The sequence below is a fragment of the Pleurodeles waltl genome, chromosome 10 (genome assembly GCF_031143425.1).
Source record: "Pleurodeles waltl isolate 20211129_DDA chromosome 10, aPleWal1.hap1.20221129, whole genome shotgun sequence".
Taxonomy (NCBI): Eukaryota; Metazoa; Chordata; class Amphibia; order Caudata; family Salamandridae; genus Pleurodeles; species Pleurodeles waltl.
Genome location: NC_090449.1, coordinates 663,659,066 through 663,676,865, shown reverse-complemented (window position 1 = coordinate 663,676,865; position 17,800 = coordinate 663,659,066). Strand labels below are relative to the sequence as shown.

At 40.6% G+C, this 17,800-nt stretch overlaps 1 protein-coding gene across 3 annotated transcripts in view; it reads left to right on the top strand.

Annotated features, from left to right (window-relative positions):
- The window catches only part of PTPRN2 (protein tyrosine phosphatase receptor type N2), a 2,126,515-nt gene that overhangs the window by 2,090,303 nt on the left and 18,412 nt on the right, over nt 1-17,800 (top strand). For all 3 annotated transcript variants that reach the window (XM_069211159.1, XM_069211160.1, XM_069211161.1), the window contains 2 exons: nt 2,617-2,681; nt 15,241-15,314. In XM_069211159.1, the coding sequence (XP_069067260.1) occupies nt 2,617-2,681; nt 15,241-15,314 (139 nt within the window). The remainder of the gene's footprint in view (nt 1-2,616; nt 2,682-15,240; nt 15,315-17,800) is intronic.

Below are 17,800 nucleotides of genomic sequence, written 5' to 3'. Positions count from 1 at the left end.
CCTGGCTACTAGTACTATCACAACCTTACATGCGATGCTGGAACCTATTCAATCCAAGCATTCCAGAGTAATGAGACCAGCAATGTGGATTCAACATGAGAAACATCTGCTTTTAGGGCAAGTGTAGTGGGTAGAAACAGAAATCACACATTGGCCTGGACTGGGTCTAGTAAACAACAGCACAAGTTGGCAAGAGATAGGCTCAAAATGCTGACAGCGGAACAAAGCTTGACCTTACTTTTGAACACACACCCTCCCATTGTTGCCCTCGAACCAATTTCTCAGGGGTTTATGAAAGCACACTCTAGCCATGTACTGCACTTAGAGTATACAAAGTCTTCCTGATTGAAAGTAACAACCGAAGTCATATTCAAGCTGAACAGCACCACTCAACGACGAGGGTCTGCTGATATCGTGATATTACACTCTAAGATATTATCAGGATGAAACAGCAGTATGGCCGCTTTCCTTCTTTGGCCAGAAACCGTACCAGCATAAGATGCTTTATAATTTCTTCTTATTTGTTTAAAGAAACGTCCATTCAAGGTTTACTGGATTCTGAAATGATCTGGAGGAATCCAGGCCACATATTTCTGAGGTGGGATAACCAATAGAGAGTATTTGGTAAAGGGAATGCCCAGCTGAAAACAGGTACACCTAACGTGTGCATTTGGTCAAGTGTGGACTGACTTAAAAATGTAGAAGATTCTTAACCAATACATTCTAAACCTTCCATTCATGGTTTAACAGCTGCGACCAGATACCATCATGTGCTCCGAGCGCTGCTTTCATGCCTTAAAAACTCTAAATTCTTTAACCACCAACAGCAGCCCTGTTGAGCTGTCCTCGATGTACATTTGTCAAAGTATACATTTCGGTTAAGATTTTTTAACACTAAGGGCCTCATTCTGACCCTGGCGGACGGCGGAGGCCGTCCGCCAGGGTACCGCCGCTGAATGACCGCACCGCGGTCAAAAGACCGCGGCGGCCATTCAGACATTTCCTCTGGGCCGGCGGGCGCTCTCCAAAAGAGCGCCCGCCGGCCCAGAGGAAATGCCCCTGCAACGAGGACGCCGGCTCAGAATTGAGCCGGCGTAGTTGCAGGGGTGCGACGGGTGCAGTTGCACCCGTCGCGTATTTCAGTGTCTGCTTAGCAGACACTGAAATACTTTTCGGGGCCCTCTTACGGGGGCCCCGCGTCACCCCCTATCGCCACCCTGTTCCTGGCGGGTGAACCGCCAGGAACAGGATGGCGGTAGGGGGTGTCAGAATCCCCCATGGCGGCGCAGCAAGCTGCGCCGCCATGGGGGATTCTAAGGGCAGCGGTAAACCGGCGGGAGACCGCCGGTTTGCCTCTTCTGACCGCGGCCGAACCGCCGCGGTCAGAATGCCCTGCGGGGCACCGCCGGCCTGTCGGCGGTGCTCCCGCCGACCCTGGCCCCGGCGGTCTTAGACCGCCGGGGTCAGAATGACCCCCTAAGTCCTCGTTTCAGTTTTGTGAAGAACACATGCTCCCAGTGGGCACTTTCGAATGGCATTAGTGAACATTGTAGATGTATAGTTGCGATAACTACCGTCATCCCTGCTATGGCCCCTCACTTGGGGTTCATGGTGCATAACTGAAATTATGGGCAATTATTGTTTTATAAAAACCTTCTAGGTCATTTATTGATGCATGTTCAAGATGTCAAACAGTAAGGTAACACATGAAGGGCCTGACCTACAAAGCGCATGTTTAAGTCAACGAACGGTGGTTGATTTAAAAGCACAAATTCGGATCTATCTTTGCATAGACTTTATTAGTGATTTTTCCAGGAGTAGTCTTAAATAACTTTCATAATTAAAAAAATGTCAATCTTCACCCAGGCGAGAAAATAAACCTGCTATTTTTTTTTTTTTTTTAAATAAAAAATAGAGAACTGACCCTGAAGTGCAAGAGGTAAATGTACATCATTGTTTTCGACAGCTCTGCTCCCTTCCTTCCAACCGCATACATTTTAAACTCTTACTGCCTATTATAGGAAACTGTAAACCTTTAGGGATGCTATCTTCTAACTGTGTTGTACTTCTTATTTTAAATAAATCTGCTGGAGTGCCTCGGTGGGGTTACTGTGTTGCAGATGGCCAAGTTCGCCTGTATATTTGTAATAGCACCTCGTGTTCTGTTAAAGAATTATATGTTCACATGGAGCTCCTAACATTATTTCAATCTCTAACCATTAGTCTTTTGCAGAATTCTTAATCTGATACATAAATATACATAAAATGGCTTTATTTGTGCGATTTAGAAGTTTGTCTCTGCACTGAGGAATTACATTTTTTACTTTAGTTTGAAATGTTTTTCCTGACACAAAGGTGCATTATGTTGGGCTAAAGAAAATTAACCGCGCAGCACAATAGTTAATCCCACATGAACAGCTTGTGCTGATTTAAAGCCGCTGCAGGCCCCTTATCCCTTTTCTCTTTTCACGAGCTGTCCTCTTTCTTTTTCGTTTCTTTTGTCATGCATTTTCTTTCTCTCAAGACATCAAATAGCAGCACATCGCCACAGCTGTACTGTTGTTTCCGAATAGAGGAATGCTCATGGATTTCGTTTTTTTTCTTTTGTATTGACAGCGATGGCGCAGGAAGAAGCGGAACCTACATCCTGATAGACATGGTTCTTAATAAAATGGCAAAAGGTAGGTTTTCTTACTTTTGAGTACCAAATTTATTTTTGTATAATTGTAATATGGGAAAAAGTACCTCTGCCGTACATTATAAGGACGTTGCAAGTCACCGAGGAGTTCCATTACCATATCGAGAAACAAGGCCAAAAGGACGAGTTCCTAAATAAGGTCCTGGAACTCCGAGGTGGCCCTCAACATCCTTAAAATACTTGGCAGAACCTATTTTGCTTCCTATAATTAATAGCCACACTATTGCCCCTCCTCCTAACAATGTAAAGCATTGCTTTCTTTCTCTTTCATATGAAAGGGGAAATATGGTTAAGAACATGAAGAATAAGTGGGGACTGTGAAATTAGGCACATCAAAAAAGCACAACTTTTTGGGAAAAATATATTTGAATCAGTCTAATGCATCTCATATTTAAAAAATGCTGATGGTCGGAATGTATAGAAAAGGGTAGTGATTCTATTTGTTTTCCTATAATGACGTTTAACGTGCAAAAATAGACTTTTTCCATGCAGAGCTCCTTTCCACTCGTCACTGTTTGCTTCAGAAAAAAAGACAATACGAAGGAATTATTTCATTCACAAAAATGAGGTGGAAAATTTTCAACTGGTTTTTGTAAATGAAACGTTTTCACACATGGCTTATGGTTCTTTTATGTGTGAGTGTTTGTGAAATCATTGGTATGTGTTTCATTAACTGTTTTTTTTCACATGCGTACCCTTCTTTATAGATGGAACAACCTTGAACACCATGATATAGTGCCTAATACTACATGAGCCCATCATTACATCGCTCCGACCATTACATCCATGTGCCTTTCATTTAGACATAGCAGATTTTATATTCTAGTGGTACTCTTTGCAGTTGATCCACTAATCGAGGTCATTACAACTCGATGTTAGGATCATAGCCAAAGAAATGTTAAGGGTGATGCAGTAGTCACTATGTGTGAGAGTATTCCTAACTGCGCATGCGCACGTGGTGAAAAAGGAAACATTTCAGCTGCATGTACTAGCCAGAGTTTCCCATTTCCTCCAAAATGCATGTGCTGACAGTCCTCCCCTTTCTGTGTTCCAAGATGTCCACGGGTAGGTAAATTATCTTAAATTATGGACCGGCTCAGAATCTGTGTCTGGCTGATGAGGATTTCAGAGCGGGTTATGGGTTGGAGTTTGCCTAAACGGCACCAGTCACCTTGTTGCTCCATATGCTAATAATGTAAACGAGCTGGCAAACTAAAAACAACTATCCAATTTTCATAGTGTTAAGCAGTTTTAAAGAAATGCAGAGATGTATGTGAATTTGCAAGCATTCAGTTCATTCAGTGTAATGATGTTGAGTCAAATGAGGTTGACATTTCAGGCCCCGATTCTGAGTTGGCAAGTCACTGGATGTAATTATGCCACCCTCGGAATTTCTGCTTCTGGGTGGTATCTCCTCCCCAGTTACCAGTAATTCCTAGTTTCCCAATGTAGAGTGGGTAATTATATAATGGACTCCGAATTTAGTATTCAGTTCCTCATGCAACTCCAGACCTGTTTTTGCACACAGTTGGTGTTAATGGGTGTCTTTGTACACATGGCAAAACCTCACCACAGTGAGACATAATTTACTTTAGGAAATATGTCATCTTGGTTTTCCAGCTTCATACTATCCTATATATTCCTGTGCAGCACTGTCCGCAATCCACTTCCCAGCCTCAGCTGCACCACCAGTATATCTCAACGCCTGCCACTTTCAGGACTTTGTCATCCTCTACAGCACTGCAAACAAAAATATTGTGTTGTCTCTTCATTCTATTTTACCTGCAGCAGGCTTGGAAGAAAGTGAGTTCCTCAAGCATATTCAGTTCTCTCCATGCAGTATCTGAGACAGTCTCTTCTTGACAGTTTAGATACAACTTAAGGGATGATGTTTATGGACCCATGAATGCACGCTAAGGAAAATTAGCATTGTGGTTCATAGTGGTACGTTACCTCACTGCCATATGTATTAATTGCCTAACTGCTTGCCATACATCCAACCCATATTGGGTTTGCATTCTTAAATCACACATTTGTATGGGGGATTCTGGGCCATTACAATTTAGAGTCTGGGACTACCTTATGGAATGAGAACTTACTGGTGAATTGAGGTTGGTTATTGCTGCGACCTGCCTATCAGCACTGAGGCCACTTGTAATTGGGGCCTTAGTGTTTCAATGACTTCTTGGAGCGAATATGTTGCACTCTTCCCTTTTTGCTGCTATTGACCTAAAGGTAGCAAGGTGAAAAATAGGAACCGCAGATGTGTGCATCCAAACATTTTTTGATTATTGTATACATTACACGATGAGCTTCCTACCGGAGGTCCTTGTTGAATGGATTTAGCCTAGTGTGAGAAGTGGGAAAGGATATGAAAAAGGTACTTTCAAAAGATGCCATATATCCCACTTTACCTCTTGCTTCTGCACCACCCATGGTCTCATTGGGAATTGTGTCCAGCCTCCGTTCCTGCTAAATTGTAAAACAACTCGTGCTACATGAGAGAGCCTCCCTAGCACTCTCTCAAAGACTCTTCTCTGCCTACTCTTCTTTTTCTCAACTTTTCTGCACTAAATACAGCTGTCCAGTGACAGATGAGGCTTCATAAACAGTGCAGAATTTCATGCCCCCCTTAATGCTTGGTGACTCCATTTTGCTCCGTAGGATTGTGGTCTGCATGGGGCCATTTACTGCCTAAAGTGCTGACTCATTTGGGCTGAGATTCCTTGATGGTTGTCACCAGGCTATAGTAAGACAAGAAGCACAAATGATTGTCAAATGTAACCCACCAACAGTTGCATAAGTGAACATAAAATAGTTCATGCATATTATCTGTGTATAGGAGTGAATATTTCTGAGCATGCACTGGAGAAGCTGAGAGGTGATTGAAGAACCTAAACGGTTTGGAGGGATTGGTAAACCAAGAGGAGGGTGGAATGTTGGACAGAGAGGATGAGGGATTAAAACAGAAAGTGAAAGTAGGATTATGAAAAAAGAGGGCCATCAGATGAGATTTGAACGGTACGCACACAGAAAATAATATAAAGAATCGAAAAACATCTACTCACAATGACCAGATTCCCAAACCTCTTTGTGAGTGGAAGTCCAACTCCTGTCCAAAGCAATTCTTATGCAAACTGAAAATCCACGTATTTAACACCTCCCCATATTCTAAACACAGGGTTTTTTATTGGGTGATGCCCTGCTTCTTAATTGTGATGCTCCCAACAAACCTATGTGAACACCATGTCCTGATAGTATGGGAAGCATCACTCTACTCATGACCCGAACTTTGCTACAGTGTAACCCATATGCTCTTCCCCCTGGTGCTAATATAATTTTGTCTGCCTGATATCAACACACACACACATGCCACACTGCAATTGCGTGTGTGTGTCAGGCATAGGTTTTGTACGCAACCCCTCCACCATAAAATACTTTGCCTGGAGATAGGTCAATATGTTTCCCACTTTGTATTTGTGCTGTACAGTACAGCACACATGCCAAGTTTGAAAAGTTTTGAGAAAAGAAAGATTTTCTCCAACTTTTACTCCTGGTTCAATGAGGCATTAATTTTTGGTGCAAAGTGCTCTTTATCTTATTAAGAAGATACACCTTTGCATCATAGTCCATGGGTGGTTGCCTGGGAGTGTTCATGTACCACCTATTTAACACCCCTTAATTCAAAGTAGTGCGAAGTAGCAGAAAGCAATACTTTCATTTCATTTAGGGCTACTTTCCAAATCAAATCAGTATGTGCGCTGGAAAGTCAATCCCATAGCAACACTTTGCGCCTGTTTGCAGCACTTTAGTGACACAAACCTGACGTAAAGTGTTAGTAAATCTGACCCCAGAATCATTAAAAATTGCTGTCTCGTTATGTAAAGTAATAATCATATCCATAAACCTAAGTATCCGTTGAAAATATTTTTTTGTCATGTTTACACACACACTACATATATGTATGTCTGTGTGTGGATGTGTGTGCGTTTGTGTGTTTATATAATTGTGAATGATTTTAATAAATCTGTGTTTCAATGGTTTTGTTTGTCACATTGTGACATGTAGGATTCAGAATGAAGCACTCATAGTGTGTTGGTTTACCAATGTCTGCATGTCGTAAAAGTTGCTGATGAAAAGAAACAAAGAAATCCATTCCATGTGCACAATTATTCCCCATAATCAGAAGTTATGATCACTAAAAAAAGGTGATATTTGAAACACTAGTGGATTATAGAGCCAAGCTCGTCTGAGGGCAGCTTGCAGGGAGAGATACTTTTATAATAACTGGCAATTTATTTGGTGGTAAATAAATGGGTGCATTTGCTTGCATCAGTATTTTCAATCTTTTAAGTGAAGGGTTGACTTCGTAATAAGAATAATAGCACATTTAATTTGTTGACTCCATTCTTGCATGTAATGTCAAATTCCATTTGAGTGGGGGCTTAGAGTTTGACAATACAGAAGTCATGTGAAACTAGCCAAAGAAAGGCAGTCTGGTTTAGATTGGTCACCCCCAGTTTGCCCTCAGCGTTTACCCTCCCCGCCCATCTCCCCTATCAATGGGAGAGTGCAATGTGAAATCCTCTGACCTGGTGCTTTGGCTGAAGTTTAAATGAAGAATCAAAGGGCAAAGCGGCCATCACAGCCCTGCTGAGGTGGACCATTCCCAGGCTGTCACACTGGGAGGCGGCCAAGGTTTTGTTCTGACGGGCACTGAGGCCCGGTCTGGGAGGCCCACCTCCTTTGTCTGGCCTGAGAAGTTTGAGGCCCAGGTTGAGGTCGCAGTGTTCATCAACTTGATCAAAGGCTGCGAAAGCCCTGGACATGAAATCTTTCTTTCCTTTTCCCCTTTTCTTGGAGAATGAGTTCTTCCAGGCCCGAAGAATGCCCTTTGCAAAGCTTTTATGTGGAGTTCGAGCGCTAACATGAGTCCTTCATTTCCACTCAGAAGATTGTAAGTGCATTTTCAGTGTGAGCCCAGCTGCAAGACTCACATCTCCCAACATTTCTTTCAAGTAGGCTTTCAATGATGAAAGCCTTGAGTCTTAAGGAGAAAAACTTAAAATAACTCAAGTCCGTGTTCCACTCTTTGCTTTTATGAAAGTAAAAACAGTGCATGTTTTAAAGGAAAGCGAAAGAGGAAAGACTGGGTGTTAGCAATGGTTATGTACAAGCAGTCAAGATAACGTATTGCATCGTTTTTTATAGGAGCAATTAAGAAGACATTCTATCTCACAGTAGTTTGAGTATGCGAAGGCACGTCATTTATGTGACACACAGTAAAAAAGGCCTTCTGGTTATTTTAGTAAATTAATGTTGCAAATAATATACCCAGGTTCTGGATGGCAGTATTACAGCTTAGATATACAACAAGATCTAGTGGTTACATCACCTAAAAGTATAGGTAACGTCATTCCATAAAATACTGTGCATTGATTGCATGTCAGAACATGTTCATCGGCACGTTAATATGATGTGGCCGCCCAATATGAAACTCAGCAGGCAGTTTTCTATTCAGGAATCTAATTTGTACCCAGCCGTTACTGTCACCTCATAGAATCCTAAGAATATAATATATATATTTTACAGAGGTGCAAATAAATCCTATTTCAAGAAAAATAATATTTAAGGAGTGCCTTCTCGGCCTATTCCCCCATCCCCCAAAAGAGGATAAATGCAAACACTTGAAATGCAACTTTCTCGGTTTGTTTGCGAATAGCCTGCCCCCAATGCCTTATTACAAACCTCTTTACAAGTAATTAACGAGGCAGCACAAAGAGTCTGGAAGATGTCACAGAGAAAAAACCCCGAAAGTCCGCTTTCACTTGATCAGTTGGATAGGGGTGCAAGGTAGAAGGAGATTAGAATGCACTCATTGTGGTTCTTGTAGGGTAAATAGGGGCACATTCCTAAATTGAATTCTGGCCATTGGCCATTATAGTCGACAGTATTTATTTGACATTTATTTCTAGAGTTTACAATTTGGAGATTAATTACTGTGCTAATCAGAACACTCACAGATAACAACAGTTCTGCTTCATTTTGATTCTCATTTGAGAAAACTGTGAACATCTTCATAAAGGTGCAGGGTAAAATAATAAGAACTTTGAGGCTTAACGATTCTTGAGTTGAAACTATGAGAGAAGAATCATTCACTAGTCCAGATCATGACCTTGAAGTTATTCGTGAAGGAAACAGAATGATAATTGGCCAACAGTACAAAGCCTTCAAATCCAGACTTTATGCAAGAAGGTCGTTAAGAAAATACTGATTCATAGATGAAAAGTTATCAGTGCTTGAATCAAAATTATTATTAATTTTTTAAGAACAACACCAGGTGGTTTTAGTAGACACACAGACAGCTGATGGACTGTTGATTTTTTCAAGTGTTTCAAGGAACACAGACTTTTAGTGAAATTTACTTTAAACTTATGCCACCTGAGGAGGTATTTATTCTAGCTATCTTGCTGACAAATATGATTCTGATTGAGATTTACAAATTTGGTCCCACCCATTACCCATTTTTGCAAGCCTTTAGTGACATTCAGTTTGGACAAAGACCACAGGCAGTTCATTTTTAATTGGTTCTGGCATGAGGTATTGAGAATCAATACAGATGTGGAAGCTGTTTATCAACTCTTAGGGCCTCATCACGACCTCAGCAGTCTGACCTCCAAGTCGGCGGCCTCCCCACCGCCGTCTGAAAATGTTTCCGCCGGGCTGGCCGGCGGAAGCAGCGTGACGGCATTGGCTTCGGCTCTCAGAAAGAGCCGAGGCTAATGGCGCCACACACAGCACACTTGGAATGTGCACTGTCTGCCATAGCCATGGCTTTTCAATGCACATTCCGAGTTTGCTGATGGGGGACCCCTTCACTGCCCATGACATGGGCAGTGCAGGGGCTCGTCTGTGGCCCCAACTCTGCCTTTCCACCAGCCCTTTCATGGCGGTGACAGCGCCATGAAAAGGCTGGCAGAAAGGAAAGTCATGATCAGCACAGCAGTGGTTAACTTAGCACTGTTGTGGCTGACCCGACTTGCAGTGTGCCAACCTGTTGGGATCTCTGATTCTGACGGTGGTGTTCTAGCGGTCGGACCACCAGCATGATAATATTGAGGTCGGACCCCCAAGGTTGCAGCGGTCCGACTGCCACTGCGAGTACAGCAGTGCATGGACCGCCAAACTCGTAATGAGGCCCTTAGTCTTTATCAAATTGAAGCAAGCACCATTTGAAGAGTGAAAGTAAGTTGTTTGAAGGAAATCACATATTCCAAGTAAAATAGTATCCTTTTCTTTTACAGAAAATTGCACATTTGACTTTGAGCGAGTACTAGGATGTTCTTCCATGAATCTAAAGTGAATACCTTATAGAGGGCAATATAGATGTGCACTGAGAGACACTGCATGTAGTTTGGGATTGTAGTTCTACAGCCCACTTTAAACATTGCTGTTTGAAAACAAAAATAATATTTTTCTAAAACAATTAAATGACTCACTGTATCTAAATAAGCAAAGTGTCATGATTTTGAAATGTTCTTTGAGGAATACCAGCAGGAGCTGTCCAGAAGTGATCTAAAGTCTGTGGTTTTGGGTGCCCTTCTTATACCTATTTTGCCCTTTGAAGTAGGCCTACTTCAAATGAAAGTCTCTCTTGCTTGTGAAATCCTGCCTTGCCCAGGCCAGGCCCCAGACGGCATTGTGTGAGGACAGGCACAGCCCTTTCAGGTGTAAGTGACCACTCCTCCCCTCCCTCCTAGCACAGATGGCTCAACAGGAAATGCAGACTACACCCCAGCTCCTTTTGTGTCACTGTCTAGTGTGAGGTGCAACCAGCCCAACTGTCAAACTGGACCAGACAGGGAATCCACAAACAGGCAGAGTCACAGAAATGGTATAAGCAAGAAAATGTTCACTTTCTAAAAGTGGCATTTTCAAACAGCCAATCTTAAAATCAATTTTACTAAAAGATGTATTTTTAAATTGTGAGCTCAGAGACCTCAAACTCCACATGTCCATCCGTTCCCAAAGGGAATCTACACTTTAATCAGATTTAAAGGTAGCCCCCATGTTAACCTATGAGAGGGACAGGCCTTTCACTGTCAGGACATATAAAACACATTACTATATGTCCTACCTTAACCATACACTGCACCCTGCCCTTGGGGCTACCTAGGGCCTACCTTAGGGGTGCCTTACATGTAAGAAAAGGGAAGGTTTAGGCCTGGCAAGTGGGTACACTTGCCAAGTCGAATTTACAGTTAAAACTGCACACACAGACACTGCAGTGGCAGGTCTGAGACATGATTACAGAGCTACTTATGTGGGTGTCACAACCAGTGCTGCAGGCCCACTAGTAGCATTTGATTTACAGGACCTGTGCACCTCTAGTGCACTTTACTAGGGACTTACAAGTAAATCAAATATGCCAATCATGGATAAACCAAATACATACAATTTACACAGAGAGCATATGCACTTTAGCACTGGTTAGCAATGGTAAAGTGCTCAGAGTTAAAAAACCAACAGCAACAAGTCAGAAAAAATAGGAGGCAGGAGGCAAAACGATTGGGGATGACCCTGCATAAGCAAAAAAGTCCAACATTATGTTTAGAAAGTTTGAGAAGGACTCATCTGCTTCTTGTCCTACCCCTGCAGTGAAATTAAGCTTTAGCACTTATTTCATTGACTTAATGATGTCCATGGATGCATCTCATATTATTGGCTTTATCTAAGACACAGATGCCATTTGTTCTTCTCTCCTCTGGTGATTCTTTTCTGTTGAGTAAGAAATAACACCTCTTTTGTGGTCCATTTCTTGATTGCACATCTACAGACCCTAGTGGTATATTCATGATTGGTGAAGTGTAAGCATTTTGTACAAATGTTATATGACTTTTGTCAGCTGTTTCAAAATTGGTAAAAAAAAAGATCTCCTTTTTAAGAACTGTATATTTGTAGAACTAGTTCCTAGTTTTGCTTCCTGACAAGGTTATCAGGGAAGCAAGGGTGTTTGATGCCATAATTGCAAGCATCCAGAATTAAACCATACAGCCATTATTGTGAACCCACTACTGCGATTTAGAACTTCATCATGAAGTTCCACAACTCAGACAGTTTATATCCAAGACCAAACATATCCAATTACTGTTTCTTTGTGCTGTAAAATATGAATTTGACACTAGCGAATGGCACTTTCCCAATTATGGTCTAAATTAGAGAAGACAGGGTCTTGAAAAGGTGGGCATTTTGAACCTCTTACTCCTTGAAGTGCCCTATGTGAGAGGACTTATCAATGATTTTGTAAATAATTCTTTAAAATATTCATTTCTGTTAAACTTCTTTCAAAGACAAAGAGGACAGGATGAGATTAGGAAATATCTGGGTTAACTAATATCTAAACCAGTTTCTTATCTCTGAAAAGATTAAGCTTATGACTTTAGAGCAAATCCTGTCCTTTTGGCAATAGTGGGACGAGCAGAACACATTTGTCAGTAACATATCTGCTTTTGTCTCCTACTATTAGAAGCTCACTAAATGTAATTCACATTGGTAGGTGGGGCCACATTTCCTAAAAGGTTAGGGTTTTCGCAACAATGTTGCTCATCTAGGGCAGCATTTCTGAGTCGGGGATATAGGTGTATATTAACCCTGATAACGAATTGATTCCCATCATCCATTCTCAAAACAATAGTGGTTAGTTGCAGATCCTTAAACAGATGAGTAATGCCCCCATTCAAACATTTGTAAGCTGTTCAGTTAATGCCTGTGCTGACCTAAACTGTCACTGTTAGTCCAGAGTTATTTGTCTGTCTGTCCATCTGTTCTCAAATTAGCATAAGCAAAGTTGTATTCAACGGGAAATATGAATCAGTAAACGACGTTTTCCTGATCAGATTTCACTCGGAATTGTGTTGAATCTCCGTTTTCTGTTTAATTTATTCTAGGCCCATATTATCTTCCAAAATAGTATTGAACAATGTAAAATTTCAGTATCTAGAATTGATATGGTTTCTGTATTCATATATACAGGATAATGGCAGGGCTCAGTTTTCCGAATCTATCCTACTTTTGTCTTCAGATACTGCTACACTGATTCCTCGAGGCAGTTTGTGGATCTATGAGTTCTTTTCGTTTACACACTCTCAAATGTCTTTAATTTTTTTGTCTTTGATGCCAAGAGGTACCACAGGAAAAAACGTAAACATATATTAGAGAATAGTGATGCTCAGAAGTATCTAACCTGTGAAAAAGGAGCACAAAGAATTCAGGGTTTAGGATGGATTCTACATTCCTCCCTACATCATTATGCCCATACAGATAGAACTTTCAGTGCAAACAAAGCAGCATCTTTCAAAAGAACACACTGCTTTCATGAAGGCATTTTTCTGTAGATTATAATGTGAGTTATAAAAAATCATTATACTTCCATGCATGATTAGATCCACATCCATTCTGTTTCTCCTCATTAACAATGCGCAAATCCACTAAGCAAATTTTCACCCGTCTGACACACATGATTTTTTTGCACATCAGGCCCAGATTCTGATAGGTGATAGGCAACACAGCGCAGCATCCAAAGTTGCTGCGCTGCGTGACAAGGAGAGAGCAGGAGAGCGCCATATTCTGATAGAAATGGGACTCTCCTCCCCTTTCCCTAGCGGCGGTGCTGTTTTCAGCTGCCATGTGCCACGCACACACCCTAGCACTACGGTGCTAGGGCATGTGCGTGAGTCTAGCATAGGTTTTGTACAGGAAGGATATCCTTCCTGTACATTATACTATGTCTAGACAAGTGCAAATGATTTTCCCACTTTGTATGTGTGCTGTACAGTGCAGCACACATGCAAAGTCAGAAAAGCAGGGAGAAATAAAAACATTCCTCCCTTTTGTGCCTGCTTTTAAAAGACATAAGTTTTTGGAGCTAAACCCTTTCTTCTGATGTTTCAGAATAGGGTTTACGTAAAAAACATGGGAGATAGCAAGTGTCGCCCATGTACCACCCCCTTGAAGCAAAGAAGCGCAAAGCAGTGTTTTGCGCTGCCTTACGTTACTTTGCCACACAAACCAATGCAAATACCTATCTGCGTTGGTTTGTGAGTGCCAAAAAAAGCTTAGTGTAGGTTTAGCATTAAAAATGTAATGTTAAACTGACGCTAAAGCTTTGAAAATCTGGGCTTCAGTGTCCTTAACCTTTTTGATTTGTAATTGTGATTAAAAAAACCTGGGCACTTCCTGAAGATTTCTACTGTCAAACTTAAACGTTTAAACAGAGTTATCCATATTTCGGCTCTTATTCCACTTGATATGGGCACAAATAGGATTCCACGCAGTGGATAGCTTCTTAGGAAGCCTGGCCTCGCCTCGGCTTTTAATTCCACCCATTGGAGTCATATTCTGTAGAGTTGTTGAACTATCCAACCTATGAGGTGGTTTAGTTAATGGTCACTTATTTGAGAGAATTGCCATAAAATTAACTCTGATATCAATAGAGACATCAAGAAAACAGGTTGAAAAATGTAGTCTGGCTTCTATAAATATTGTGTATAATTGGATATGTAAAATGTGAGGTGACAAAAAACCTTGATGGAATTTGTGGATTCAATCATTTATTTTATTTAGTAATGATTAGCTCAATTTCCATCAAAGCACTAATCTGAAAATTGTTTTTCTTGTTTTGTATCACAAAACTGCATATGCAAGTGCAAGAACGTTTTGATGAAATTGTGCTTTAAATTATCTCAGTAATACTGGAATTCGAGCACTCCCCTGTCGTTTCGTGCCCCTACATTCACTTAAGAGAAACTTTATGAAGGCGTACCTCCAGTTCCCTGAAAATGAACGCCTACAATGTATGTTCCAGGTTTTCAATTGCATATATCGGCCAATTATCTCCTGCAGTGATTTTTGGCTTGCTTGTGAAACTTGCCAAAATGTGTAATAGTGTAAACTGCTATATATTTGATCATATATTTTTTATTAATGTTGTATCTGTTTGAATAAATGGAAAACAATCGATTAAACCTAAAAATAACTCCTAGATTGGAGTGGTAACCATAGTTCTATATTTAATGGAGTGTTTTAAAAGGCTATTATGCTTCTTAAAGAAAAGGGATGCAGGTTCTTTTGGCCAGAGCATGCAACTGAAATGAATGCCTTAAGCTGTTTTTTCTAAATTTAATTTAGGAATTAAACACAGCTATGCATGCTAACCTGTGTTGCTTTCTAATTCAGTAGCAATGTACATATGTGTACCTACATATGTGGTAGCGGGAGAGGGGCACCGAGCAATCCTCACATCATAGTGGCTTTCAGGGGAGATGTGTAGGTCATGACTACTCCTCAAAGCTTCTCCTTTTGTCACTTTTATTTTTCAATCTGTATGCAAAATTTGCAGCTGCCTGTCAGGAGTGCTGAGGGATGAATGTAATAATTTTCAATTGGCCTGGCTCGCCCAAAGGGATCTTGGGAGCAGGAAATTGACAGATGCAGCATGGATTATCGTGTGCTCTGAACTCAGCCCAATTTGTGGTTTGTTGCAGGTGCTAAGGAGATTGATATTGCTGCTACGCTGGAGCACTTGAGGGACCAGAGACCAGGCATGGTCCAGACAAAGGTACTGTCAATAAATCCGCTGGGATTTGAAATACATTAAAGGTATTCCACTGTAGCTGTTTGCATACTTGTTGAGAAAAGGCTCTTACCTAATTTAACACAGGTCGCTGGGCGATTACTTCGCCTGGCTCGCTACCAACCAAGGTTTATCGATGCCAAAGACTTATCTAGGTCAGTGCATTTTGTGTAATTCCCGCATCTTTCTTAATTAGTGCCAGCAAAAAGATCCTCTAAGCTGTGAACTCAGTGAAAACAAGGAAAATGAAAAGTAAAAAAGTTATTCTCTCAGAATGACAACTCTCCATTTGCTGTTTGTGTTTCCTTAAATGTAAATACACTTTGCTTTTCTTTAGATGTGGCTTTTACATAGTATTATTTCGTAGCACAACCCTACCCATAAGACATTTCTTTAGTTATCTATTATAGTTACAGGCATTTGTTGCATGTTTCACAAACTATCTGTTATTAAGCTCGAAAAATCGGCACATTATTATGGTGAAAATTGAGTCAAGGGGGAAAGATTGAGAAGATACACCGTTTGGTCCCTGAGTTAGAGATGAATTACAATATATAGTCCTCCAAAAAGGGGGATTGAGCTAAATGTAATTTTGTCAGCATTGAACTTAACTTCTGTACTGAATCAACTATCACCAGCAACTATATGTAGCATGCTGGAGAATTGTCCGAAGGAAAAGACACTCATGGAAGAGAGTATGGGCCACATGTACTAAGCATTTTATTAGTCACAAATGCTCCATTTCAGCATTTGAAACCCTTAAAAGGCCTTTTCTTGTGTTCTAATCCATTTTAGGAGACATAAAAGTTTTTCTAATTACTTAAATGGGAATCCAAATAAATACCAAATCAGTACTTGGGAGGAGTATGTTGTAGATGTCCCTTCTAAGTTTGAAATCGGTAGTTCATGTATAAATGCTGTGCAACTGAAATCCTGTTGTAAAACATTAAAATTTTGCAAACATTTCACTGGAGGTGATAACCCATTCACAAAAAGGATGTGGTCCCCTCAGGATTCCCTTCCCTTCCTGAATGTAAAAATAGTTTGCCAACTCTAGACAAACTTAAAAAAATATTATTTTAAGCACTAAGTTTACTTCATTGAAAGTAGGTCAAGGACATGGTGGTCTGCTCATCCTGTGATTGTTGGCAAACCAACTGTGCTGCAATTTGTGACCAAACTTATGAATATTAATTTGATAGGTTAGATTGCGACTCATACTGAGTTAGATTTTTAGGAACCAACTTAATGGTACATGGGTGGGTTCGTAGAACTATTTACTGGTATCAAAAATAGTGGTTGCGACCTGCGACCAGCTTTTTCAGACCAGTAAATAGTACATCTGACCCATGGTTACCTCTTCATTTTGGAGGATTATAATTTGCCACCCTACTGTAAACCAGGCTCTTGTCTGCATAAAAAGTGAGGATGGGTGTGAATGACACAATGAAAACATGTTTTTTTAACTAGGTAAATTGGGGTAAATTATAGAAAAACAACAGCATATGTGGATCACTTAACAAAGTTTAAAATAGTGTAACTTATTAATAATCCAAATTTATTTCAAAGGGGAGGTTACAGCCTAACACACATTAGGATCATACTATTTAGGGGTGTATTCTGAGTTTAGTATGTCTAAGGGAAGAGTAACTTGATATTAGTGTTCCCCTAACATTCTCACAATTTGCTGAAAGACATGGGCATTGTGATGTGATAGTGCAGGATTATTGATAGTGTGGGCTGCACACCTTTAATTAACCAGAAAAGTGGAAGGGACCTTGTTTGGATAGTCCAAGTGATAGTAAAATCTCCATCAAATTGACACATTTACCCAATACCACAACATTTACTGAAAGCATGATGGTATTACATTTTCTTTATTCCGGTCTACACTTAACTGACAAATAAGAAAATACAGCCCTTATATTCAAAATAGATTTTTTAGAGGGATTTGGAGTCCACCCACAACTGTATCAGTGGAAGTGCAAAGGGTAGTTGTGGGTGAATTTGGAGAAATTGAAAATAAAATGTGAGCATTAATATAATTTTCAAAGAGTTGGTGATAAAGCCCAAAGGTGATGTGATGTGACCAATTGGAACTTTGAAAACTGAGAAAAATAGACAACATTTGGCACTGACTGTTGCAGGACATTCACAGATTGTGAACATGGTGAGGATTGTATAATGTTATAATGCCTATGTTCTCAACAGGCAGGATACAAGAGCATTAAGAGTTATGTCTAAGAATGAAAGCCAATATTTGTAAGACAGAGGAAAAATTATTGGTAGTGCTAGTTTGACAGCCATGTGCAAAATTGCCAATAGTCCAAGTTAAGTAAAGAACATAAGGCCTAACTCCATCTTGAGCAGGCCAAGACTCCATTTTTATTTTTTTTGCAGAATCATCAAAATGTCTGCCCTTTGACGCATATGTAGTCTGTTCTTATCTTTCCAAGAACCTGTGAAAGTGT